General features: G+C 38.1%; 1 protein-coding gene across 2 annotated transcripts in view; it reads right to left on the bottom strand.

The window, feature by feature from the left end:
- LOC136856825 (protein argonaute-2) overlaps positions 1 to 25,736 on the bottom strand; it is a 467,999-nt gene that overhangs the window by 31,282 nt on the left and 410,981 nt on the right. For both annotated transcript variants that reach the window (XM_067134979.2, XM_067134978.2), the window contains exon 18: positions 17,497 to 17,587. In XM_067134979.2, coding sequence (XP_066991080.2) covers positions 17,497 to 17,587 — 91 coding nt within the window. The remainder of the gene's footprint in view (positions 1 to 17,496; positions 17,588 to 25,736) is intronic.

Raw genomic sequence — 25,736 nt, 5'->3', positions numbered from 1 at the left:
GCTTTCACCAGGGTAAAATATCATCATCATATCATCATCATCATTCAGCTTAGGTCTCATCCAAAGATCTGCACCAGCTACATCTTAATTGAGCACCAGGTGTTTTCAGCTGAGGACTTTCAGCTTCCCAAGATCCATCTCCATGTCATCCAACATCTTATTGATTGTTTGCACACGCCCTATCCATGTAACCTGCCGATTCTGATCTTCCCCTTTTCATTCCCTGATGTTTAGGATGTTCACATCTCTCTTTGCCAGTATACATGACCGTTGGCTGTAAAACAGTCTTGTATGCTACAGTAGATATCAAAACCTTGAATGTACTGGCCTCCATACTCCTACCAGTATTCATAAAGTGAAGTTTGATGTACAGCCCATTTGGAAGAAAAAATTCACCTTGCTGCAAAGTATAACCATGAATTTCATCCCTGTCTGAATAGATACATGAATTAACAAGAATGGGTACCTATAATTACTGAAAACAGTTCTAGGAGGAGACTGGTGAAATTTATCTTCAATAGTTTCTGACTTGCTGCCCATTTAATATTAAGAGATAACAGGATACAAAGATTAAGGGTCAACAAGACACACATTTTCTTTCTTCAGTCAGCATTATAACATTTTGTAAATAAACAGCAAGTGTTAATCACCTTCCGATATCTTTGATTACCGTAACAGAGTACCAGTCTTTCAATTTGGTCTCTTTCTTAATCGATGTAGAATGGTCTGCAATACTGCTGTCGGCAGATTAAATATAATTTTCTTGGAAGTGTTCTTTGACTTAGTGGTAAAGTGTTTTATTTGTTCTTCTATGGCTTTTCCCACACTGGTTCGGATGCAGGAGGAAGCTAACACGCATATAAGGATCTGGCCCAATTATATGCCTGGATGCCCTTCCTGACACCAACCCTATAAGGAAGGATGTAATTCCTATAGCGTGTTTCTGTGGTCGTTGGTAGTATAGTGTGGTGTGGTGCGATCATGTTGTGTGAATATGAAGAGGAATGTGTTTGGAGAAACACTAATACTCACTTCCTGACCACAGGACTTAACCGTACACAGTTCAAAATCTCCAGCCAGGTCAGGAATCGAACCTGGAGCCCTATGAGCCAAAGGCCAGTATGCTGACCATCTGACCATTCAGCTAAGGAGCTGGACTGTTCGGTGTATCATAAATATATTGCGAAGTAAATCAAATACAAAATCTGATAACATGGGTGAAAGAGGGGAATTATTTTTTGGAGGATACTTCAGAGAAGAATACAGAGAGAAACCTGATTTCTCCAAGTGTTCAATTATTACAGCTAACACAATCCCCACGACAGTGAATATTAATCGTTTGATTTTACAACGCTTAAGTCCGCTGGTGAAATGAATAATAATGTTAGTTTGTTTTAGGTCCCACCAGCTACTTTTACAATTTTCGGAAATGTCAAGGAGCCGGAATTCAGTCCCGCAAGATTTTTTTCCCGTGCCAGTAAATCTATCGATACGAGACTGATGTTTTTAAGCCCCTTCAAATAACACCGGAATGAGCCAGGATTATAAATAAAGGGTACAGATCTCAGCACATGGTTGTGAGGATATTTAGGGGTTGTAGTAAAGATGTAAAGGAAAGGGATGTACGTTTCTGGTAAGAGTATGAAGAGTATGGCTGAAATATGGTTCCAGTGTATGGGACCCTCACCAGGATTCCTTGATTCAAGAATCGGAAAAATCCAAAGAAAAGCAGCTCAATTTGTTCTGGGTGTCTTCCGACAAAACAGTAGTGTTACAAAAATTTTGCAAAGTTTGGGCTGGGAAGACTTGGGAGAAAGGAGATGAACTGCTCAACTGACTGGTATGGTCTGAGTTGTCAGTGGAGAGATGGCGTGGAATGACATCAGCAGACAAGTAAGTTGGAGTGGTTTTTCAAAAGTAGGAAAGATCACAATATGAAGATAAAGTTGGAATTCAAGAGGACAAATTGGGGCAAATATTTGTTTATAGGAAGCGGAGTTAGGGATTGGAACAATTTACCAAGGGAGTTATAGGAAGGGGAGTTAGGGATTGGAACAATTTACCAAGGGAGATGGTCAATAAATTTCCTATTTCTTTGCAATCATTTAAGAAAAGGCTAGGAAAACAATAGGGCATCTGCCACCTGGGCAACTGCCCTAAATGCAGATCAGTAGTGATTGATTGATTGAACCTGTCAAGTCGGAATCAGAAGGCAGGTGAAATGATGGTTTACTTTAGTTATTATTGATTCAGGTCACCCAAGACCTTATGATCTTCAGTTTGATTAGTTCCTACTATGAACTCCAAAGCAATGGAAGTGCAACTGTTTGACGTGTTGTTGTTGAGCGGACATTCCAATATTTTTATCTTTGTGACAGTGTTTCAATGCCAGACGTACATCTCTCAGCTATGGCCCTGAAAACAAATGTTACCATGTTCATTGTTCTGTGTGTTAGGGGAATTTTTATCATGGAGGCTATCTGTTGAGTCATCATTGGATACTGGTGAGAAATTACTATCACAGTCATAGCTTTGTCTCAAATGGTGAGCAATTCATGCAAGTTTCAGAGCCATTCTAACCTCTTTCTCTTCCACACCCCTGGAGTGCCAGAATGTGATGGCTCCAAGCCTGAGAAAGCACACTATTTGGCTTGTAAATATAATCTCATGAGAACATTAAGCTATTCAGCATTATGTAAGTCAATAACTACTCCAGTAAATAAAAGAAATATGAAAACTTATATTTCCTTACCTTAAAACAATGCAAAAAGGAACACACTTGATGCCAAACGATGTGCTGCTCTTAGTATACCGACATCTCAAATTCAAACACTGGTAACAATGGTGAAAGAAGTAAAAAGATGTTATGCAATCAGCCTCAAAACAAAATTGTTCATGTGGAAAAACACCTGCCACCGGTGCGGCGATAGGGACTAATAGTATACCTTGATTCTGTACTTTATTATGCACAAAATCTGTACCATTAGTTCTGAGAATGTAGTCTTTTCTTCTGCACTTTTAGGAAGTTTGCAAAATCAGCACTAACTTACAAGAATAACTTGCATCGGGACACAGGGTGTCTCAAGGAACTGCAAGAAACGCATCTTGAGCGCCAATGGGTGTCTTTTGGCAGCGTTGGATATGGCTTCACTATTCATTATTTTTCCTCAATTGCTATGAGAAATGAAACAATTATAGTGGTGTTTACAACTCACATCTACAATTCCCACCTAAGTGCCCGTGTCATTGTTTCCCTGCCAGTACCACAGAATCCTAATTCTATGACAAAATATTTGTCAGGTGCCATTTGGCAATGCTAGGTATTTGTCATTATGCACTTTTTATATCTAGTGTAACAATGAATATGTAAACCTTAATCTACTTTATATATTTCGTCATTTTCACTACGATGTTACCATTAAATTGTGTGCATGCTAACCTCACGTCCACTGTACATGCCCCATAGTCTGCTACCCATCTTGTCTCTCTGTCATTAGTTTCATGTAAAGCCAATCAGCCGTTATTCCCGAACACTCTACGGGCGCATATAAGCAGCACGCCGGGCATGTAGAGTTAGTTTCTGTAGTTCAGTCACTACTACATACTGAATGAGCTTTTTCTCATCCATGCACTGCCATCCGACAACACGAGGCAAGACAGAGAGGTGAATAAGACATTTTACTGCGGAAATGTATTTCTTTGGCCCTTACAACAGCCTTTCTCATCTTAACCTAAAAGGGTCTCGGATGAGGCTAGTGTGTGTTATGTCATGTGCTTGTCCTTCAGTATATCTGTTCCATTGTAAATTAAACATTATGTGCATGTTTCAAGGCCACCATGGGTTGTTTTTAAGATTATCTAACTTAAATCTTCTAGTCAGAATTAGCGTTTCCTCACCATTCTTTTGTTCTCAATTCTTACGTATTTCCCTTATTGTTTTCCCTTTGTTTCAGTGTCTCTAATTCCCCTGCGTTGCCTTTCATGTGAAGTTGGGGGAAAAATTTCTTTAATCTGTATGAGGTTCACGTGTGTTAGCTTGTGTATGAGCTTTTGAGCTCGAGGCTTGGGTAGCCCTATCTTAACCTCACTTCTTGTGTTTGTATACATACATTACAAATTAATTATGGACACTGTCCTTGGGCATACTCAGTGTACTTTTTAAAAGTTAACATTTTCATGCACTGGACAATGAATAAGTTTGATGTACTTAAATCTCAAATTGTTTTAAATACCTTGGTTGCTGTGCCGAAGTACCCATCACTGAATGTATCATCATCATTTTCATTTCCCCTTGTCTAGCTCCTGTAAGGTCTGAGTGCTGATGGCACTTCTCCACCGTCACCTCTCCTTCCACCATACCTCTTCAGTAATTGTATTCCCATCCAGTCTTCTTTTTCTTATACTGTTCTCGACAGAGTATCTATCATGCTCTCTGCCTCCCTTTTGCCCTCTTTCCTTCTATCTTAGCCGCAACACTTGTTTTAGAATCCTTTCCTCCTCCATCCTCATGACATATCAAAACCATCTCAATTTATTCTTCTCCATCCTATCACTCAGTATTTCTACCCCTATCTCAATTCTGACCTCAAAGTTTCTTACTGTCTCTACTTGTCTTCCTTACCACACACCTCAGGAAATTCATCGAACTGGCAGGAATTTACTCTCATTTCTTGCTGTCAAAGTCTCTGATGTATACGTTAATATAGGGGTATAGCACATCTTGTACATTATCTCCTTACATTTCTAAGGAACTTCTCTGTTCCACACCAGGTTGCTTACATTCTGGTAGAACCTTCGCAGACTAAAGTTAAAGCAGTACAGTTTACATTATAGTAGAATGCCCCTCCATTAAGAAAAGGATTCAGTCTCTGGGGTGATCTATATTCCTATATAAAGTAGCAATGATCATCCATATTAATCTAAGTATGGCATAATTACTGCGTTAGAATGCAACTTTTCAGAAGAAATCCTAAGTTAACGTGTCCAAGTGTATCAATACTCATTCTTATAAGGATATCTTTTGATGACTTAATCCTACCATACTATTCCACGAAGGTTAAAATACGTCACCATTACAGTAGTATATGGATTCTCGACAACATATAATGTTAATCAATCATGAATATATATGATGATCCTAATTTGCATAAATCTTCTAATTTTTCATTTCAAATTTTCTATTTCCATCTTTTATTTCATCGTTTCACATATCTCCAATCAATTCATTTTTCATTTCTTTCATATAACAGCATTACACCTTCTTCATCACTCATTTCAACTCATATCTCTTCTTCTTATTCTTAAAGAACGTATTTCCCGCTTGTACACTTCTGCTGATCTCCTTATCCAACCTTGCATCTTGCATTATTTCACTTCCTAAATATTTGAAGTATTCAACAACTTCAAGGTTTTGTCCCCTGATTGTAACCATTCCTTTTCCTTCTCTTTCTCCGCTTGTCATCACGACTGTTTTGCTCTTCTTCACACTGATTTCCATATCATACTTTTTTAAAAAGATGAAAGCATTCTAGCTTTTTGATATCTCAGCAGTACAGAGACCAAGTTTCACAATGGTAAAGCAATGTTGATATGACAATAGCACAGTAAACCATGATCTTGGTATGCACTGTAAGGTCCTTATTCATGATGACACAATGGTATAAATGTCCAAATGACGAGTGGGTAACACCAATTCTCCTATTCAGTTAGCATTTGTTGTGGATACTTCTAGTGTAATGTACTTTGAAGGAGGAGTTACAATAGGTCCACAAATCAGAGGCGCTTACACGAGCATTCAGCATTGTCCCTCCTGCTGGCAGTGTCCACTACATGGATTTGTTGTCTCCATTTAGTTCTGACCTGGGCCGCATCAGGGTGGAGATTGACACTCTTCAGATCTTTGTGAAGAGTATCGGCTCATCACTGTTTAGGTCGTTCTTTAGGTCTCCTACCAGCAACTTATAACATGTAACCTGTCTTCGCGATAGTGTCAGCGTCTCTCCTTAGTACATGCCCAAACCATCATAGACAATTCTTGTGCATTTTTTCTCGAATTGGTGTAACGCCAAATCTCTCCCTGATGGATTCATTGGAGATGTGATCAAGTTTAGTGATGACGGCTGTCCATCTCAGCATCTTAGTCTCCATGACACCCAGTCAACACTCTTAGTCACAGTCAGCCAACATTCGCAACTATACAGAGCAACAGGTCGGATGACAGTACGATAAATTTTTCATTTGAGATTATCTTTTATCCTTCGGTCGCAAATCACGCTGGTTGAGTTCTCCCTTTCATCCAGGGTGCAGATATCCTTGCATTGACCTCTTTGACAAGTTGGCCATCATCAGTGATCGTGGAGCCAAGATACTTGAATCCTGTCACTTGTGGCACCGTCTACCTGAATGGTAATACCAATATAGTTGGTCTGTTATTGGACATTATAAATTTTCAAGCTAACTCATTCCTGGTTCTGGTAGCCAGGCAGGCATCAATTTTTGAAAATGAGAGAAAGTCTCTCATAACTGGCACTGCCGGTGGCTCCGAGTAGCCTATGCAGTGGCCTCCACGGTATGCACTAGCCATGCGTCTTGGTAGGTGTGCTATTTACCAACTGATGAGCCCAATTAGCACAATGGGGAAAAATGCTGGCAACCATGAATGAGTTAACTGGAAAATTTATAATGACCAATAACGGACCAACTATATTGGTATTATAAATTTACTCATTTGGGACAAATATTTCAGGTTCCCTATGGGAACCAACACCTATATCATAAGTAGTATGTTCCGAGCTGTCAGGGGAGAGATGGCGTGGAATGACATTAGTAGATGAATAAGTTTTGAGTGGTGTCTTTAAAAGTAGGAAAGATCTCAATACATAGATAAAGTTGGAATTCAATTTATTTAAGAAAAGGCTAGGAAACAACAGATAGGGAATCTGCCACCTAGGGGACTGCCCTAAATGCAGACGAGTATTGACTGATTGATACAATTTTTACACCGGGTAGTTCTGTAGGCGTTCTCTAGATTACAAGCTGTAATTTAGGACTGCGTGAAAGAAGAAATATCTCTTCTTTTTTAAAAGATATTATTAAAATTTAAGTAGGTTTGTTGATAAAATACTTGCAAATACAGGATATTAAGAAGAGTCATAACTTCGGTAGTGGTTATATTAGTGCAGGCAATTGACAGGGTATTTCAAGTAACTGTTCAACTGCTCCACCTATCACAAATGTAATAACTTCTTCAAATAACGCGATACCGTTGTAAATTTTGTTTAAAGAAAGGATTTTAACAGAATATAGAGTATTGCACTGGTGAAATAGTTAAGTCATATGGTTATAGATTATTGTCACTGTTCATATTCAAATATTGCACTGCTGGATAGAGTCGTGAACAATGGGTGTAGGTGTATTCAAGAAAGCAGAAATAAAAGTCAGCTGATTCGTGTATTCCGATCATTTGTAGTTCTGAGTAGGTAGTTAAAGTATCGGTAATTTATAATTTGTACCCTTGATCTTTCAGTATTTATGAGCGATTAGCTAATAATAATCAAGCTCCTAAATCCCAGTAATTGCAATTCAAGTCCCTGGCGTAGTTCTGACAGAAGAATTTTTGAAAAATTATTGTAGACATCATCATCATCATCATCATCATCAATGTCCCACTCCAGTCGCCAGGGTGTGGTTAACAAGCCTCCTCCACTCCTTTCCGTCCTTCCATTTTTCCTGCTCCATTACTTCCGCCATATCCAATCCAGCTTCTCTAATGTCCTTCCAAATCTGATCCATCCACCTTCTTCTCGGTTTTCCAACTGGTCTCTTTCCCTTATCTTTCCAATTTCCTTCTTGCTACCCGTTCCTTTCCGATCCTTTTAACATGTCCGAACCATATCAGTCTTGCTTTCTGTATGTTCTATACCAACAGTTCTATATTTAGCTCCTCTCTGACTTTAATATTTTGAATCCTATCTCTTCTTGTCTTTTTAACCGATGATCTTAAAAATTTCATTTCTACTGCTTGGATCTTACTATCTTGTCTCTTATTAGTTACCAGCATTTCTAGTCCGTATGTTACAACTGGTATGAAATACTGTTTATATAATGTTAATTTCTTTCTCTTAGATACTTCGTCATCCCATAAAAGCTCTCTGACTTGATGATAAAATGTTGTACCTTTACTTAGCCTGTTATTAATTTCAGTGTTGATTTCATTACCTCCATTAATAATGGTACCCAGATATGTAAACTACTCTAGATTTTCATTACAAATGTCCAGTCTCGTTTGTTATTGTAGACAACCTCGTATTTTTCAACATTTAAGTACACTTTTATTCTCCAGCCCATGGATTAGGGAAAATAATAGTAATTCACCAGCTGTAATAACCACATAACCACATTTCAGTTGAGAATTGTAGTGTAGATACAGTAATTTAGATAGTATCTTGCCTGTTATATTTGTGTGTATCTTTGTGTACGGTAACCCCTTTGATACTTTAGCATTTAACCAAACGACAGGTTTCATCTCTATTAGAGCATAGTAGGAAAAAGCACTACTACTAATAATAATTGTCTACACGTTTAAGTTTGTTGGTAATCCTTGAGTACTTCTTGCGAATTTTAAACTTTAGGCCTAATTGCAAGTTTTATTTCTATTTGTGCTCAGTAATAACCCATTGTAGTTAGGATACGCCTGAACGTAGTTTAAAAATTATTGTAGTGTATTGTAGTAACTTATTAGAAATTAGAGTGCTTATTCTATTATTTTGAGTAGTCTTACAAATTTTAAACTTTAATTGAAATTTCCATTTCTGTTTGTGGTTATTAATAACCTATTGTACTTAGGATACACCTGAACGTAGTTTAAAATGATTGTAGTGTATTGTAGTATCTGAGCGTAGTTTAAAATTATTGTAGTGTATTGAAGTATTGTATTAGAATTGAGTGTGTTTATTCTATTACTGAGAAATATTTGTGCAGTATAGCACTGTAGTAACTTTCTTACTAGAATCCTGTTGTAGTAATTAGGGTAAACTTAACTGCAGTTTAGAATTGTGTAATTCTCGTGTATTACTTTCAGTTTTCAGTAATTAACAGCAATTTTCATTCTGTTAAGGTGTTGTAGGAACAAATTTTCGTACAACTAAGTAGTATTGTAGTGTAGAAGTAGCCTATATAAATTACGTTCTTGTCATGTGATCTTTGTGAAATATCCTAGACAATACAGTAGAAGTCCGTTATAGCGAGAATTCATAAGAGCGAAAAAATTACTTGCTATAACGGATTGTCGTTATATCTGATTTTTGTATAAAAGTCGGAAAACCCTTCATGCACATTAAAATCGGTATGGAACGGCAATCAGTTTGTTCAAAACTTGCGTTTCCGCAGATATCCCCACTACGGCTTACTTGTTTCTTATTTTTTGTAATCCGATACTACGCGAAAGTATATGTTTAATTTCATTCTGAAGAAAAAAAAAAATAAAATAAAAAAAAAAATTAAAAAAAAATAGTACCGTATTTCTCCGAATCTAAGATGAACCCCACTTTTGCCTTAAAAAAATTTATATCAGGCTCAAAAAGAAGTTTGTAAAATCATTTGAATGCCTTGTTGTATAGTAGGCCTTCACATTTTTAGACTATTTTTAGACGCCGAAAATTGACTTTCGTCACGCCGTATTTCTTTTTTTTTTTTGTGGCTGCACAATTACTCTTTATTTCCGTGGGTTTAAGGACCTTTAACTTAACATTGGCATCATAATACCGAAAAGAACTTGTTGAAAATTTTCCGGCAATACCTATTCCATGCGTCTCTACAATACAATGATCCATCAGGAAATTATTCTTGCTGTCTATAAAACTGTTACTTTTACGCAGCGTCAGATATAACCGGCTACCGCTACACGCACGTCTCGCTTGTCCGGATCGGCCAAATTCTGCGGCTAGCGATGTATAGGCCTAATCGCGAACGTTGAAAGTCAACGAACGAGTTTATTGCGCCATGGTATGGCCATTTCGCCCTTGCGTTTTTCTCACAATTTCATCTTCGACTTCTTTAAAGCGTCCTTGCTGCGGACAACTGAATGCATTTTTTGTACAGTACGCATTTTTTTAGTTCTTTGTTTTCACGCTAACGCCAAATATAGCTTTAGTTAGGCCTATGCCGTATTTTCTTGTACCTGCACAATTTTTCTACATTTCCGAATGTTTAATAAACATTAACATAAAATTGGCATCATCATATCGACTAGAACCAGTTGAAAATTTGCCGACGATACCTTTTCCACGTATCTTTACAATACGACTATCCATCACGAAAATATTCCTGCTGTCTATAAACCTTAATTTTACTATGCGTCAAGTACAATAGACGCATTATGACTATGCCACTGAGTAGCCATGGCTTTTCTAAGAATTCGAAGGGTCGCATGTTTTGATGCCATTCTGCAGATTTGAGAAACACACAGGCACTATACAACCGGTTGTCCCGGCTAGCGATGTGTAGTAAAGAGGCGGTCGTTTATTGTCGACAAGTTCTGTGCGCGTGTGAAAAGAAGCAGCGTGGTTACCGCGGTAGTTGCCAGGGATGTCCATTAACTTACTGTTAGGCCGCGAATGCAACAACCCTTGGGTTTTCGCATGAGATTCTGAGAAGCAAAAACAATTTTGGATTCGGAGAAATACGGTATCACTCTAGAGATTTCTGTGGCAAACACCTCAGCTTTCTTCTTCAAACAGCGTCACCTAACCTAAATGTATATGTAGCCTATCATGAAAACATATTTGAAACGCATGTAGAGAAATAACCTCCTCGCAAAAAATTTACATGTAAATAGCCATAACTAGACGCGAGAAGATATGAAATATCCTCTGAAATCAGTGATGTCGTCGCTACAACGGAGTTCTCGTTATATGCCATACTTGCTATAGTGGACTTCTACTGTATATCTTTCCATTCATTTTTATTTTGCACAGGCTAAGTTATTTTATTTTTCCTTTTATTTTCATTATTCCATATAGAATGGCTAAGAAGTGCAAGTGTAGGAACTGTGAGTGTGGGCAGGCATTAAGGAGTATGAGGGAGCAGTGAGAGAGTTTAAGGAAGATAATTAGAATTCTCTCAGAAGACAGGAGGAAGGAAGGTAGGCCTCCCTCAAACAATGTACAGGATACAGTAGGTATAAAAGACAGATGGGAAGGAAAGGGGGGAACTGTAGAAGACAGGTGGTTGAATGATCTAAGGGGAAGTAGACCGCAGGCTAAGGGCTCTATTAAGGATCAAAATTCAGGACAGGTGTCCGGCAGAAATCGGTACAAGTCACTGCAAGTAGAACAAGAGAAGGAATATTAGGAACAGGGAACTGTTGCTGAGAAGTGTGGAAGTAGGAGGAAGGGAAAAGGTAGGAAAGGGGAATGTAGAGCAGAAGATAGGAAAAGACAGGTGGAACAGGGTCGTGGGAAGGAGAAAAGGGAGGAGGGAAAGGCGAAGGTGGTAGTGTTTCACGTTGGTACCAATAACGTAAGACAAGCAGGTATAAAAGTACCAACATAGTTGGGGATGTGTGGGATCTGGTAAATGCAGCACGGGTAAAGCTTAAGGAAGTGGATATTGTTGTAAGTGGTATACTGTGTAGGAGGGATATTGACTGGAAGGTGATTGGGGATTTAAATGACTCTATGGTGTGGGTCTGTGGGAAACTGGGAGCGAGATTTCTAGATCCTAATGGATGGGTAGGAGATAGAGATCTGTGCTCAGATGGCCTTCACTTAAAGCGCATTGCTACGTAGTTAGGAAATTTGTTCAGAAGGGTTATAGGGAGGTACATTCAAAGAAAAGCGGTGGTCTAGGGAGCGGTGATAAGGGTACAGGTATCTGGAAGTCAAGTAGGGATTACATAAAAATGTCAGTGTTGAACTGTGGAAGTATTGTAAAGAAAGGAACAGAATTAAGTAATTTAATAGATATATACTTACCAGATATTTTAATAGGAGTTGAATCATGGCTGAGAAATTATATATGGAAACAGAAATTTTCTCATGGAAACGGACTGTGTAACGTAGAGATACGATAGTCATGGTAGGAGGGGGAGTATTCAATCTGGTAAAAGAAGAATTTGCAGTCGCTTAAGTGCGGCCAGTATCCAGTATTCGGGAGATAGTAGGTTCGAACCCCACTGTCGGCAGCCCTGAAAATGGTTTTCCGTGGTTTCCCATTTTCACACCAGGCAAATGCTGGGGCTGTACCTTAATTAAGGCCACGGCCGCTTCCTTCCCACTCCCAGCCCTTCCCTGTCCCATCGTCGCCATAAGACCTATCCGTGTCGGCGCGACGTAAAGCAACTAGCAATAAAAAAAAAAAAAAGAATTTATAAGGTACGAAAAAGTTAAAGATGAGAAACATGACATTCTACGTGTAAGGCTCATCTCTAAAGATAATAGGCAACTTTACATGTCTTTGGAGTGTACAGACCGGGAAAGGGTAGCGCTGATGCTGATTCATAGTTATTTGATAAGATAATCAGTATGTGGGAAACTATACGGAAAGGAAAATGATAGTAGCGGCTGATCTCAATTTACAAAATGTCAATTGGGAGGGTAATGCAAACGACAGGAAGCATGACCAACAAATGGCAAATAAGTTAATATGGGAAAGACAGCTGATTCAGAAAGTAATAGAACCAACTAGAGGGAAAAATATCCTGGATGTAGTGCTGGCAAAACCAGATGAGCTCTATAGAAAAACTGAAGTATTAGATGGTATTAGTGATCGTAAAGCTGTTTTTGTAGTAGTTAAAAATAAATGTGAAGGAAAGGAAGGTATTAAAGGTAGGACTATTAGGCAGTACCATATGGCTGATAAAATAGGCATGAGGGAGTTTTTAAAAAGCAACTATGATTGGTGGAAAACTGTAAATAAAAATGTAAACAGACTCTGGGATGGGTTTAAAGCAATTTTTCAGGAATATGAAAATAGGCTTGTACCTTTAAAGGAGGTAAGGAATGGTAAAGACCCACTATATTATAACAGAGAAGTAAAGAGACTAAGAAGGAGGTGCAGGTTGGAGAGAAATACAAGTTAGAAATGGCTGTGGAAGTAAGGTGAAATTGAAGGATCTTACTACGAAATTGAATCTACCAAAGAAGTTAGCTACGGAAAACATGATGGCAAGCATAATTGACGGTCATACAAATTTTAGTGAAAAATGGAAGGGTATGTATAGGTACTTTTAGGCAGAAACAGGTTCCAAAAAGGACTTGCCAAGAATCATTATTGAACAAGGGGAGTGTGTTTACGAGGATCTTCAAAAGACAGAAGAATTTAGTTAGCAATATGTAAAAATTGTTGGTTACAAGGATAATGTCCAGATAGAGGAGGTGAGTAATATTAAAGAAATATTAAAATTTATCAATGATAACAATGACATTTACAGTAAGATACAAAAGTTGAAAACTGGAAAAGCAGCTGGAATTGATAAGGTTTCGGGGGATACACTAAAGACAATGGGTTGGGATATAGTACCATATCTTAAGTACTAATTTGATTATTGTTTGCATGAAGGAGCTATACCAAATGGATGGAGAGTTGCTGTAGTAGCCCCTGTGTATAAAGGAAAGGGTGACAGACATAAAGCTGAAAATTACAGGCCAGTCAGTTTGACATGCATTGCATGTAAGCTTTAGGAAAGCATTATTTCTGATTGTGAAATTAATGACTGGTCTGACAGAAGGCAGTTTGGATTTAGGAAACGTTATTCCACTGAAGCTCAACTTGTAGGATTCCAGCAAGATATAGCAGATATCCTGGATTCAGGAGGACAAATGGGCTGTATCATGATTCACTTATCCAAGGCATTTGATAGGGTAGATCATGGGAGACTACTGACAAAAATGAGTGCAACTGGACTAGACAAAATAGTGACTGAATTGAGTAGCTATATTTCTAGAAAACAGCACTCAAAGAATTAGAGTAGGCGAAGCTTTATTTCTCCCTTTAATAATTAAGAGGGGGATTAGACCTTTATATTTTCTTATATATATATATATATATATCAATGATATGTGTAAAGAAGTGGAATCAGATATAAGGCTTTTTGCAGATGATGTTATTCTGTACAGAGTAATAAATAAGTTACAAGATTGTGAGCAACTGCAAAATGACCTCGATAATATTGTGAGATGGACAGCAGGCAATGGCATGATGATAAATGGGGTTAAAAGTCAGGTTGTGAGTTTCACAAATAGAAAAGGTCTTCTCAGGTTTAATTACTGCGTTGATGGGGTGAAAGTTCCTTATGGGGGTCACTGTAAGTAGCTAGGGGTTAATATCAGGAAAGATCTTCATTGAGGTAGTCACATAAATATGATTGTAAATACAGGATACAGATCTCCGCACATAGTTATGAGGGTATTTTGGGTTTGTAGTAAGGTGTTAAATAGCAGGTAGGGACCCTTTTCGGAGGCAGCCCTACCCAGGGAGTGGCGCCCCTGTGTGTGTGTGTGAGTGCAAGGTGGATTTCAGTATGATGGAGATCGCGGAAGGGGCACACCCGTAGCGTCTGTACTCCAGATTAGCGGCTAAGAAAGGCGTCTGTCACCATATTAGGGGCAGCCTAATCTTGAACTAGGCAGTAGGTATAAAATGCCTTTGGGTGTGGCGAGCCCATCGTAACAATAGGCTACATGGATAAAGCAGATATGGTACCTCAGAAAAAGTTAGGGAGTCCCATGCTAAAAGCGACTCGCAGCTCTTTAGGTGCTGGGGGAAATGTGAGAAGTGGGCAAACAGCACCAAAACTAGATTAAGAATGCGACAGTAAATGTCCTGACACAGATGGGAAGGACAGAAGAACTGGTTGACTTCATGAAAGAAAAAGATATATAGCCATACTAGGACTGTGTGAGACCAAGAAGAAGGGTACGGGAGAGATTCCTCTGAAACAAGGATACAGGCTCTATTAAAGCTGAGGACCTCAGCAAAAATTGGAGTGGCCATCATACTTAGAAAAGAAATGCAAGAATATGTGAAATATACAAAATGCGTCGATAGGATGATTGTGAAGAGACTCCAGTTTGAAAATAGCATGAAAGATCTATTTCAGTTGTATGCCCCACAAATTGGTTGCATAGATGAACATCTAGAGGACTTTTTACAGGCAGTGGAGAGACAGATAGAAAATAAGGAAGTGCTACTGCTGGGAGATCTAAAGGCATATGTTGGAATGGAAAGACAAGGAAAGGAAGATGATGTAGGGCCCTTTGGATATGGAAATGTAAATCCAGAAGACTAGTTGTTGGTGGATTTTTGCATGAGGAACCAAATGATTGTTGGAAACACCTGGTTTAGAAAGAAGAACAGTCAAAAGATTACAAGGTATGGTTGGGGAGACAGATGAACAAAGACCATGATTGATCATAGAGAAAGGACACCGGAAGAACCTTTTAGATATTACACCCATGCCTGACGAAGCCTTTGGTGAAGATCATGGAGTTGTGATAGGAAAACTGAAAGTGGGAAAGGTTGAAAAACCCCCATTAAGAAGGGAGAAAATATGGAAGTTGAAGCAGAAAAGCATATAACAAGAATTTCAAAGGAAAATAATACCCTTGGTACCCAGGACGGAGATGGGGAACGTTGAAGATGAATGGAAAAGGTTTAAGGAAGCACTGGTTGGATGTGCAGAAAAGGTATGTGGTAGAATATCAGGAAATGTGAAAGACAAAGAGACACGCTGATGGAATGATAGGGTAAGGATTAAAGTGAAGGAAAAGAAAATGGCATGGAAAGCATGGAAAATATCTAAGACTGAAGAAAGTAGACGAAAATATGTGGAGGCAAAGAATTTGACCAAGAAAGTAGCGGAGGAAGTAAAGAATAAAAGCTGGGCCGTATTCACACAGAAATTGAGAGATAATATGCAGGGCAGCAAGAAATTACTATATGTTATCTTAAGAAACAAAAAAAAAGAGATCGAGTGAACACCAGATTTATGAAGGAGGAAGGCGGCATAATATTAGCAAAGCCAGAAGAAGTAAGAAATAGGTGGAGAGAGAGTATTTTCAGAAGTTGCTGAACATGAAAACTAATGACAGTCATTCAACGGACCACCAGGAAAGGCAACTATTTGATGAAATGGATAAAGAAATTACAATGAATGAAACTGAAATGGCAGTAAGAAAGATGAAGAATGAAAAAACTGCTGGAATACATTAAATTTCAGTGGAGATGATAAAGGCAGCTGGAGCTGTAGGCCTACAGTGGACATGTCGAGTTCTCAGAATTGTCTGGGAGAATGAGGTCCCTGAGGATTGGCAAAAAGGAATAATCATCCCAATTTTCAAGAAAGGTGATAAAGTATTGAAGAGCTACAGCGGAATTACTCTGATATCCCATGTTGCTAAGATAATGGAGAGGATACTGGAAAGTAGGATAAGGTTAAGGGTTGAAAATGAGATACAGGAAAATCAGTTTGGTTTCTGAAGTGGAAGGTCAATAACAGAGCCCATTTTCATTATGAGACAACTAATGGAAAAGCAATGAGAGTATGGAAATGATATTGTGATGATATTCATTGACACTGAAAAAGCATATGACAGTCTGGTGCAAAAAGGAATTGGACAGGGATTAATAAAAATGATCATGGCAATGTACAAGGAATATTGTAGTTGCATGCGAACACAAGTTGGCAGGACAAGTTAATTCAAAATGACTAGTGGGCTGAGACAGGGAAGTGTTCTATCGCCAATCCACTTTACAATAGTAAGGGATGACATCATGAGAACAACAAAAGCAACATAAGGAGGAAGAGAAATGAACATCACATTTGCAGATGATATTGTGATTTGGGGAGAAGATATGAATGTTCAAGAACAGTTGGATGTGGTGAATGGGAAGATCGAAGAATGTGGATTGAAAACAAGTGTAGAAAAGAGTAAATCTCTTGTTATGAATAGAGGGAAGAAAGAGGGAAGGGTCAGCTTAGACTTGCAGATAAGCCCCTGGAAGTAGTGGAGATGTTCAAATACCTGGGGAGTGAATTAATGGAGAATGCTCAACTGGATGCTGAGATTAGTAAGAGGATTCAAGTTGGAAGCTGTTTCTATCGTAGTGTAACAAACATGTTATGGGGCAAAGATGTGCCAATGGAAGCAAACGAAACTATGTACAAGATGTATTACGTATGCATAACAACTTAGGGAGCAGAAACTTCGACAATGACAAAGAAGGATGAGAGTCGAAAACAGACAGCCGAAATGAAGTTCTTGACAAGTATCATACAGAAGAGTAGAAGAGACAAAATAAGGAATGAGAAAATCTGGGAAGAAATTGGAGTGGAAAAAATGAATGACAGAATAGAGAAGAGCCGACTAAGACGGTTTGGGCACATGAAGCGAATGAGTGATGAAAGAATGCCAAAAAAGGTATTGAGTAGTTACTGAAATAATAAGGAGAGTGGGAAAAGGGATGCTTAGAAACCAACTTGAGTTGACTTTTACTCACTGCAGCAACTGATGGAATATTTGTCTGCTGAGGGGATGGATGCGTCACATCTGCACCAACCAACATCGCAGGAGATTGAAGGCATGCAGGTCTGAAATAAGACAACCACATCCGCATACATTACAACAGAAACACTGGTACCTGTAACTAAAAAAATATAACTGTAGAATTAGTGTTCAGAATTATATGCACTATAAATGCTGAAATATGCATGCAGGTGTGCCCTTTAAAATACCCAAATATATGCACTAAAATCATTTGAGTCTGCAAATTATCTGAAGTAGCCAACAGCATATGTGAAATAACAAAATACTAGCAAAATAACATGAAATAATCTAATATTTTACCATAAATACATTATTATTTATACACATGAACACATTATTCCTACCCTTCCTTACTATTCAACCAAAACTGATTTTGAAAAATTCCCAGATATGTAACTTTTGGGTTTCAGCTTCATCCTATTGTCCGTAAAAATAAACTTAATAATAGAAAAATCTGTTCAGTATCACAAGAAGTGAGGGTACTAAAATTAAAATTAGCCAATTATCTAACGTTAATGTCTACATCACCATTAACCCTGGAACCGGCGTTCGTCGTGATCGCGACACATTTCCCTGTTACTCAACCGGCAGAGTCGCTATCGAGATGCATTACACCAGTGCTGACTAATTTCGAGATAGTGCCTGGACATTCAATATCTTTATGACATATCTTGTATTATGTTGAAGAGGAAACTCCACTCTATAATACAGTACAATTCTGAAGTAGTTTAGTGAGACAGTGTATGCGGTATACACATGGAAAAACGAGAACGCTTTGCAGACGGTCATTCTGTTGTGCTAGCTGTGGTTGTCCGATGTACATTAGCTTTCGTGGCGCAAAATGAGTGAATTATCAGGAAGTAGTGAAATTCGTAATTGTTCATTTGATTTGGACGCAAAGGTGATAGTGACATATTTTTAGAAGGAATTGACGATGATTTTGACAATAATTCATCAGGTAGTGGCGAGTTATATGAGCCTAGGCTAAGTGATTTCGATATTGATATTGACGATGATGTGGAACACAATGAACCAGCCACTGATGATAATAATAATGATAATGAGGTCATGAAGTTGAACAAACAGAACCGAAGTGGACAAGAGTTTATCCTCCAGAGCCAGAAATAAAAGTGGAAGAGAAGTTCAAGGTTCGAAATGCAGGTAAACGAAATTTCCCTCTGAGAAACAGTCCTCCTCTAACATATTTCTATTTGTTTTTCTCCAATGCTATCTGGGATCGTTTAGTGATGGAAACTAATATAAATACGCAGAGGAAATTATTCTAAATAAAACGAATTCTGGAAATATGGGTCCGTATTCTCGTCTGCAAAGATGGGTTGGTTGACGTTACAGTATCAAAAATGAAGAAATTCATTTCTCTAGTTATAAATATCGGTCTGAACCCTAATAACAATGAAAATTAGTGGTGCTCTTCAAAATCGCAAATACTTCCATATTGTTCTAAAGTCATGTCACTAAAACATTTCGACTGGAAAGAAATATTCTACAATCTGTTGGTAATGGTAATTTTTGATGCCTACATACTCTATAGTTTGACCACCGACAAAACCCCTTGAACATGAGGAATCTATGGTTGTATTGTCGAAGGTCTTGTAGATGAAGAAACTCTTCAAAACATTCCACCTGGACCTTCAGGAGAAATGAGACATCAGCTGGTACGCCTCCCAGGGAAGAAACTGTGGTTGTGCCCTGTCTGTTCGACTGCAGAAAAAGTCACGCACCCACTTCTGGTGCCCAGGATGTAATTGTGGTGTCCATAAACAGTACTACCATAAATTGAAATATTTTTGGAGGCCTATGAAAGCAGGAAAAAGAGGAGCTACCCCGAAGGTAGCGAGGATGAATCTAAGTAGACTCACGTATTGGTGCGATGTGCTTGTGTTATTTCAGTTCTGTTTTACTCTACAACACTTCAATGTAGTGAAACCTTTCTACATATCAGCAAAAAATTGTGCAAATTTTGTATAGAGTAAAATCGTCATATAATATTACTTTTTACGTACACATTGCTCAGAACTTTTGGATTATTTTGGAATACTTAGCGTGTGTTGGATACTTCACCCATACTGCTTCAGGATACTAAATTGGTAAGTTTAATTTCGTACTATAATATTCTTCGTCCTTTTCTGAATAAAATAACTTGTTACACATAAAAATAAATTGAAAAACAACATTTTTATGAATTTTTAAAAAGTTGCTTGCAAAACTCGCCTAAATGCTTGCCGCTTGAAGGTAAACCGCTTGCCGGTACCAGGGTTAAACCTTCAAGGACTTCCCTTGGCTGCAAAAGTTCATCATTCTTTGTAAGGACGTTTGCCATTTTCTGTTTCACATTATAGCTATAGTTTTCACTAGTTTATATAGCAGCAAAAAGTACCGTCAAATTTCCATGCTATGTATTCCCAACAGCTTGATGCTACTATACCAATTATGAAAACTGATTTTATTTTATTTTATGCATACTCTGCACAGCACTGCCGAGATTACCATGGCATTACCACCTTATAATTTATTACTTAGATCATTTTTGAACAACCACTTACAAAAAGGAGCCAGCCCCATGGTGTAGAGGTAGTGTGGCGTACAGATTGGCACTCAAGGTCAAAGACATATGGTTGTGCGCTCGTTATTTCAGCCACTGTGTGGATTCATATGATGAAACAGTCTCTTACACCATACCTTTGATAATACCCCAAAGAGAAACATGAACACCAACCTCTGCATCACAAACGTAAGCACTGTAATCAAGTTCGAGGTTATGAAATCAAACATCCTTTGTAATTGAATGCACAATGTGATGCTCCACAGAACCTAAACCATGCATTTCTGGATATTGGTCCATGGTTCATTCTTGAAATAGGATCAGTTTGCTATCCCACACAATATACCAAACGCTGTCAGTGTTGTTCTGAATCATTTTACATAAATGAAACATAAATACAAATTTTTATTACTTTGTTTGTTTGTTTGAGGAGAAATGAAATTTCCCTGACATCAAGGTAGAAATTTAAGGGAATTGGAAAGTGAAGTGATCAATTTTAAACGGCAGAGATAAAAGTGGTTGATAGGTTAATACAGTAACCCCTTCGATCAACAATAATCGTTATTATAAAATATATTACTATTCAAGATGATCAAGGTCCTATGGTTCCTCCTACAGTTTAAAAAAAAAAAACCACCACCCAACAACAGGTGAAGACCTTTGAGAGTAGATTTCTTTTCTCTGCTGTCACTAGCAATGAACACCATAAACATCACAAAATCATCATAAAACACAAACCTCATGGAACAACAGCCCCGAAGGGCCAGGGCTTACCAAGATACCACTGCTCAACCCGACGGCTTGCAGATTACAAGGTACCGTGTGGTCGGCACGACAAATCCTCTTGGCCGTAATTCTTGGCTTTCTAGACCGGGGCCACTATCTCACCGCCAGATTGCCCCTCAATAACACAAGCTGAGTAGACCTCGAGTCAGCCCCCAGATCCAAGTAAAAATCCTCGACCTGTCCGGGAATTGAATCAGGGGCCTCTGGGTAAGAGGCAGGCATGCTACCCCTACACCATGGGGCCAGCATAAAATCATGGATCATTATAGAGAAGGGTAAAATTTAATCATGTTATCATAACTGCCAACTTTCCAAATGACCTATCAGTAAAAATCCCCATGCGTCAAAATACGCGGAAATCCAATGCACCAAAAGGTGGTAAAACATGACAAAATTGAAGCATTTCTTCACTTCAGATAATTACAAGTTCAACAGCATTAATATAAAACACTACATGCAACCAACGAAATAAGGGACGAAATATTTCACTTCAGATGAACTAACACAAATATCTTTAAAATGCATGAATGAAATCTACTTACACACTATGATTTGTTTATACACACGACTAATTAAAACATTGAAGTAAAGAGTATGTTGCTGCACATAATTATATGCACACAACTTATTTATGTTATTTACACCATCACATGCACATCTTCATTTTGATTTAACAGCTAAAGTTGTGGCTTGCTTTGCTTTGTTCAGAAAGTCAATAGAATACGTGTTTGTATAACATGCTTCAGAACTTCTGGTCTTCAAAATGGAAATGGCTTCCATAGTTCCATTGGACATCGATGACCAGAACTGTGCCCTGTTCTTCTTAATCATGCCAAAAAAAATTTCACACACTGCATAACTATGTGATATGGAAAGAACAGACAGCATGAATCTAGAGATCTTGTCATATTTATAATGACCATCAGCTCCATGGATATTCAACAACTGTCCCAATTTTGATCATTTCTAGCTTGGTTAATTAAAACACTAGATAAGTCGTCTATCTGAAGAGCCGCATTCACAGCATCATCTCGTTTCATTTTACACAAAATAACAGGAAACTTCTCCAAAAATAAATTAACAGAAGGAAACTGTGCCTCTTCAATGGCATCAAGTTTAGCAACCTGTGCATGTTTGAGCACATCATTCTTAAAAGCGAACTTGTTAACCACGTAGTTACAAGCTGGTAAGAAATAGTTTCTGACTGATGAGAAAAATAGAGATTTATCTTCATCTTGTAGCACCTTAACCAAGTTTGAGGTCTGAACGCCAATTACCATTTGTCATCGTTCAGATTCTGGATAGGGTGATACTGGACATCAAGCAATGCAGAACGTTTAACTACACTTGGCTTCACAAACTTGGCGAACATCTGTGTCAATAGATCATCATCAATTCGAACAGTACAAGGATACGTGAGGAAGTATTCTGAAGGACTGTGTTGATCTTATCAAATGATGGGATAGCCACATGTAAAAAAGTACAAAATGCCTTGTTTAGGTCAGAGGAAAGAAACATAAACAGCTTTTCTTCACGAGGTGTATTGGGATTCACATTTCTGGGAACAGGTGTGTCACATTTGGAAGAACATGCCATTCTTTTGGCAGAAGATGAGGAGAAGGAGGAGGGAAAATCACACAGTCTCTTCATTTGTTTGTCATGAGATCTACTGTGTCCTTTGGGAACAGTAAAAAAAAAAAAAAAAAAAAAAAAAAAAAAGAGCAGAAATATTTGGAGCACACACTACCACCTCATCCTTAAAAAACAAAAGAAGTGGATCCAACTTATCTAACAATCTGTCTAAACACCTGGCTAGGGAAAACCGTCTTGTACACACATGCTTCCCAACTTCTTTGTTTCTTTTCCAGGCATACTTTGACATCTCTGAAGACATTCGTTTCTTTTGGCACACTCTTCCAAGTAATACAAAATTTCAACAAGAATCTCGTCAATTCTAACTGGTGAAGCTGCAGCAGCTTTTTCAGCGGCTAAGTTAATTAGATGGCAGCTGCAACCAATAACAAAAATATCCTGATGAGCTTCTTTCAAAACAGCTAGAACTCCAGTTTTCTATCCAATCATAACAGGAGCACTGTCAGAACAGAATACCAGACAGTTCTTGATTGACAATGCGACAATAGCAGCTTTCCTATACCGCGCGCAGTCGAATCCCCTTATAATGCTGGTACCGATCAAACAGTACGTAACAATGTCCTGTGTTGCATTACACCATTCCGTTTTTGTGCTACCACAACCATACTTTTTTTTTTTTTTTTTTTTTTTTTTTTGAGATTTCTGACGTAGGAACCATCTTTCTGAACAAAGCTCCTACAGATCAGTTGCACTCAATGGAATGTTGTGTTCCATTAAAGAAAAAAAGAAGTAAACAAACATTTGGTCTTTATTATATCTTAAACATTATCTCCAGCTTTGGCAAAAAAACTGTTTATTTTCTGATTTTCTTCCTTAGATTTCAAATTACCAAAATGTTTAAAACACTTTACACGATTAGTCAGGTCATTTTCGCCACCATGTGTTATGTGAATATCACAAGCGCACACGGTACAAAAGACAAATTTGTCACCTTTGCTCGATTCAGTAAACACGGGAAACTCAAAGAACAGTTTTCCCTAAACACCTGATGATAATGTTTTTTCATAGATTTACTCATGATTACCAATAAACAATGATCATAACATAAAATAAGCAACAAACACAATTCATGTTACTCCACAACTACATAACCTCAGCTTCGCAATATGTGGCAATAAATATGAAGTAAATTAAGTGACGAACATAATTCACATGTTTTTCTGTAATACAACAAGACCTATGTCTTGTAATTTGTGGTGAAGAACAAAAGAACTACTTTTTATACAGGATGGTAAAGGTTATTATTGAACGAACCCATGCAAAGAACATGCGAACAGTTATCCAAGAGTCAGTCTCTATCAACACAAACAAATATAAATCGATCGACTGCGATACAGGATGCATCTCATATTCCCAGTCGAAGACTGTAAGAATCTGATTAATATAAATCAGAGTCATGTATCGAATATTCGCTGGTGACACAGCATGTATCAGCAGCTTGCATAAGCTTGTTGTGGTGTGAATTTTAAAAAGATCTTGATACGTAAAATATTATAGTTCATCCCTACAAGACACTGTCTTTCCGTAAATTTTACGGACAAACTGTAACAGTTAACATGTGCTTTTCTTTCATGCCATATGCTGTAGTAGGGAAGGGAGATTTAAGGAGAGAGAAGAAGTATTTTACTACAAATTTTCTACTTCCCCAATCTCAATCTAATTTTAACACTCAAAAAAGTCACAGCTAAAGAGGGAAAAAATCCTTATTTTTGGCTCATATGAAAATTAACCCTCAATTGGTTGTGCCACAGTCAATTAGATCAGGCCTATTTATTTAATTTCTTCTGTGTGTACTCTGTTTGATGCAAAGTTTTTACACTTCCTAGTATCTTCCCCATACCCCTCACCTGACAACACCACACATCTCTTATCAGTTTCACACCACACGCTCTGTTGCAACAAGCAAAATCTTCGACACCCGATCTAAAGCTCCCTGCGCAACCAAGTGCGTATGTGTATGCACGTGCATGCGTCATATTTGCAGTGTAAAGTTCCATGCACAACTAATAAGATTGTCTAATTTGTGTGTAGCTTTTTGTTTGTTTCCATCTTATGACCATTATATGTAGTAAAATGGACAAGAGAGAAGAAGAGCGGATCAGGGAACTACTTTTGGGATCTCATTCAGACCACGAACATTCTGCTGACGACAATGACGATGGAGATAGAGACGAGGTAGGAGCAAGTGATCATAATACAGATACTGAGCAGTCAGAGGATGAGTATGAAGAGACTATCCAGATATATGGCGTAAACAATCAATCCAATTTTATTTTGGGAAACCATAATGAAACTAAACAGCATTTGTGTTCTCTGCATCAAGCTATGAGGTGATAGCCATATAATATTTTATGCATGCATTTACCAGGTGTTCGAGGAAAAGCAAGAAGTGTACTTCAGGTTTTGGGATGTTGGAATTTATTATTTACCAAGTAAATGATTGACTAAGTCGTTATATGTACGAATATAAAGATCACAGAGATTAGGAGCAAGTATGACCGAGAGGGGGATGCTAAACACACTAACCTTGCAGAAATGAGGCATTTTTTGGACTTTTTTTTTTTAACATGGCAGGTGTCCTTAAATCGTCTAGCCTAAATCTTGAAGATCTGTTTTCTTTCTTTCGTTTTTTTTTTCTAGTGGCTTTACGTTGCACCGACACAGATAGGTCTTATGGTGACGATGGGATAAGAAAGGCCTAAGAGTTGGAAGGAAGTGGCCGTGGCCTTAATTAAGGTACAGCCCCAGCATTTGCCTGGTGTGAAAATGGGGAAACCTTGGAAAACCATCTTCAGGGCTGCCGACAGTGGGATTTGAACCCACCGTCTCCCGGATGCAAGCTCACAACCGCGTACCTCTAACCGCACGACCAACTCACCCGGTTTGCAGATCTGTACCAAACTGATTTTTCTTAAAGTTCATAATATGGACAGTATACGCTGTGTTGCCAACGTATCAGCTAATGGGACTGAAAGAAAAATTTCTACCATAATCCCTCTTCCCGAGCGTGAAATAACATCAATTGCCCTCAAAACAATGGAGATGAGGTTCCTACTAAGGTGCGTTAGATTTGACAACATAAACACAAGAAAATGACCAGCGTCAATATGATAAATTAGCACCAATTTGTGAAGTGTTTGAACAGTTTAATACTACTACTACTACTACTACTACTACTACTACTACTACTA

The sequence above is a fragment of the Anabrus simplex genome, chromosome 1 (genome assembly GCF_040414725.1).
Source record: "Anabrus simplex isolate iqAnaSimp1 chromosome 1, ASM4041472v1, whole genome shotgun sequence".
Lineage (NCBI taxonomy): Eukaryota > Metazoa > Arthropoda > Insecta > Orthoptera > Tettigoniidae > Anabrus > Anabrus simplex.
The sequence above is the reverse complement of the archived record's forward strand: the minus strand, read 5'-3'. Positions and strand labels throughout refer to the sequence as shown.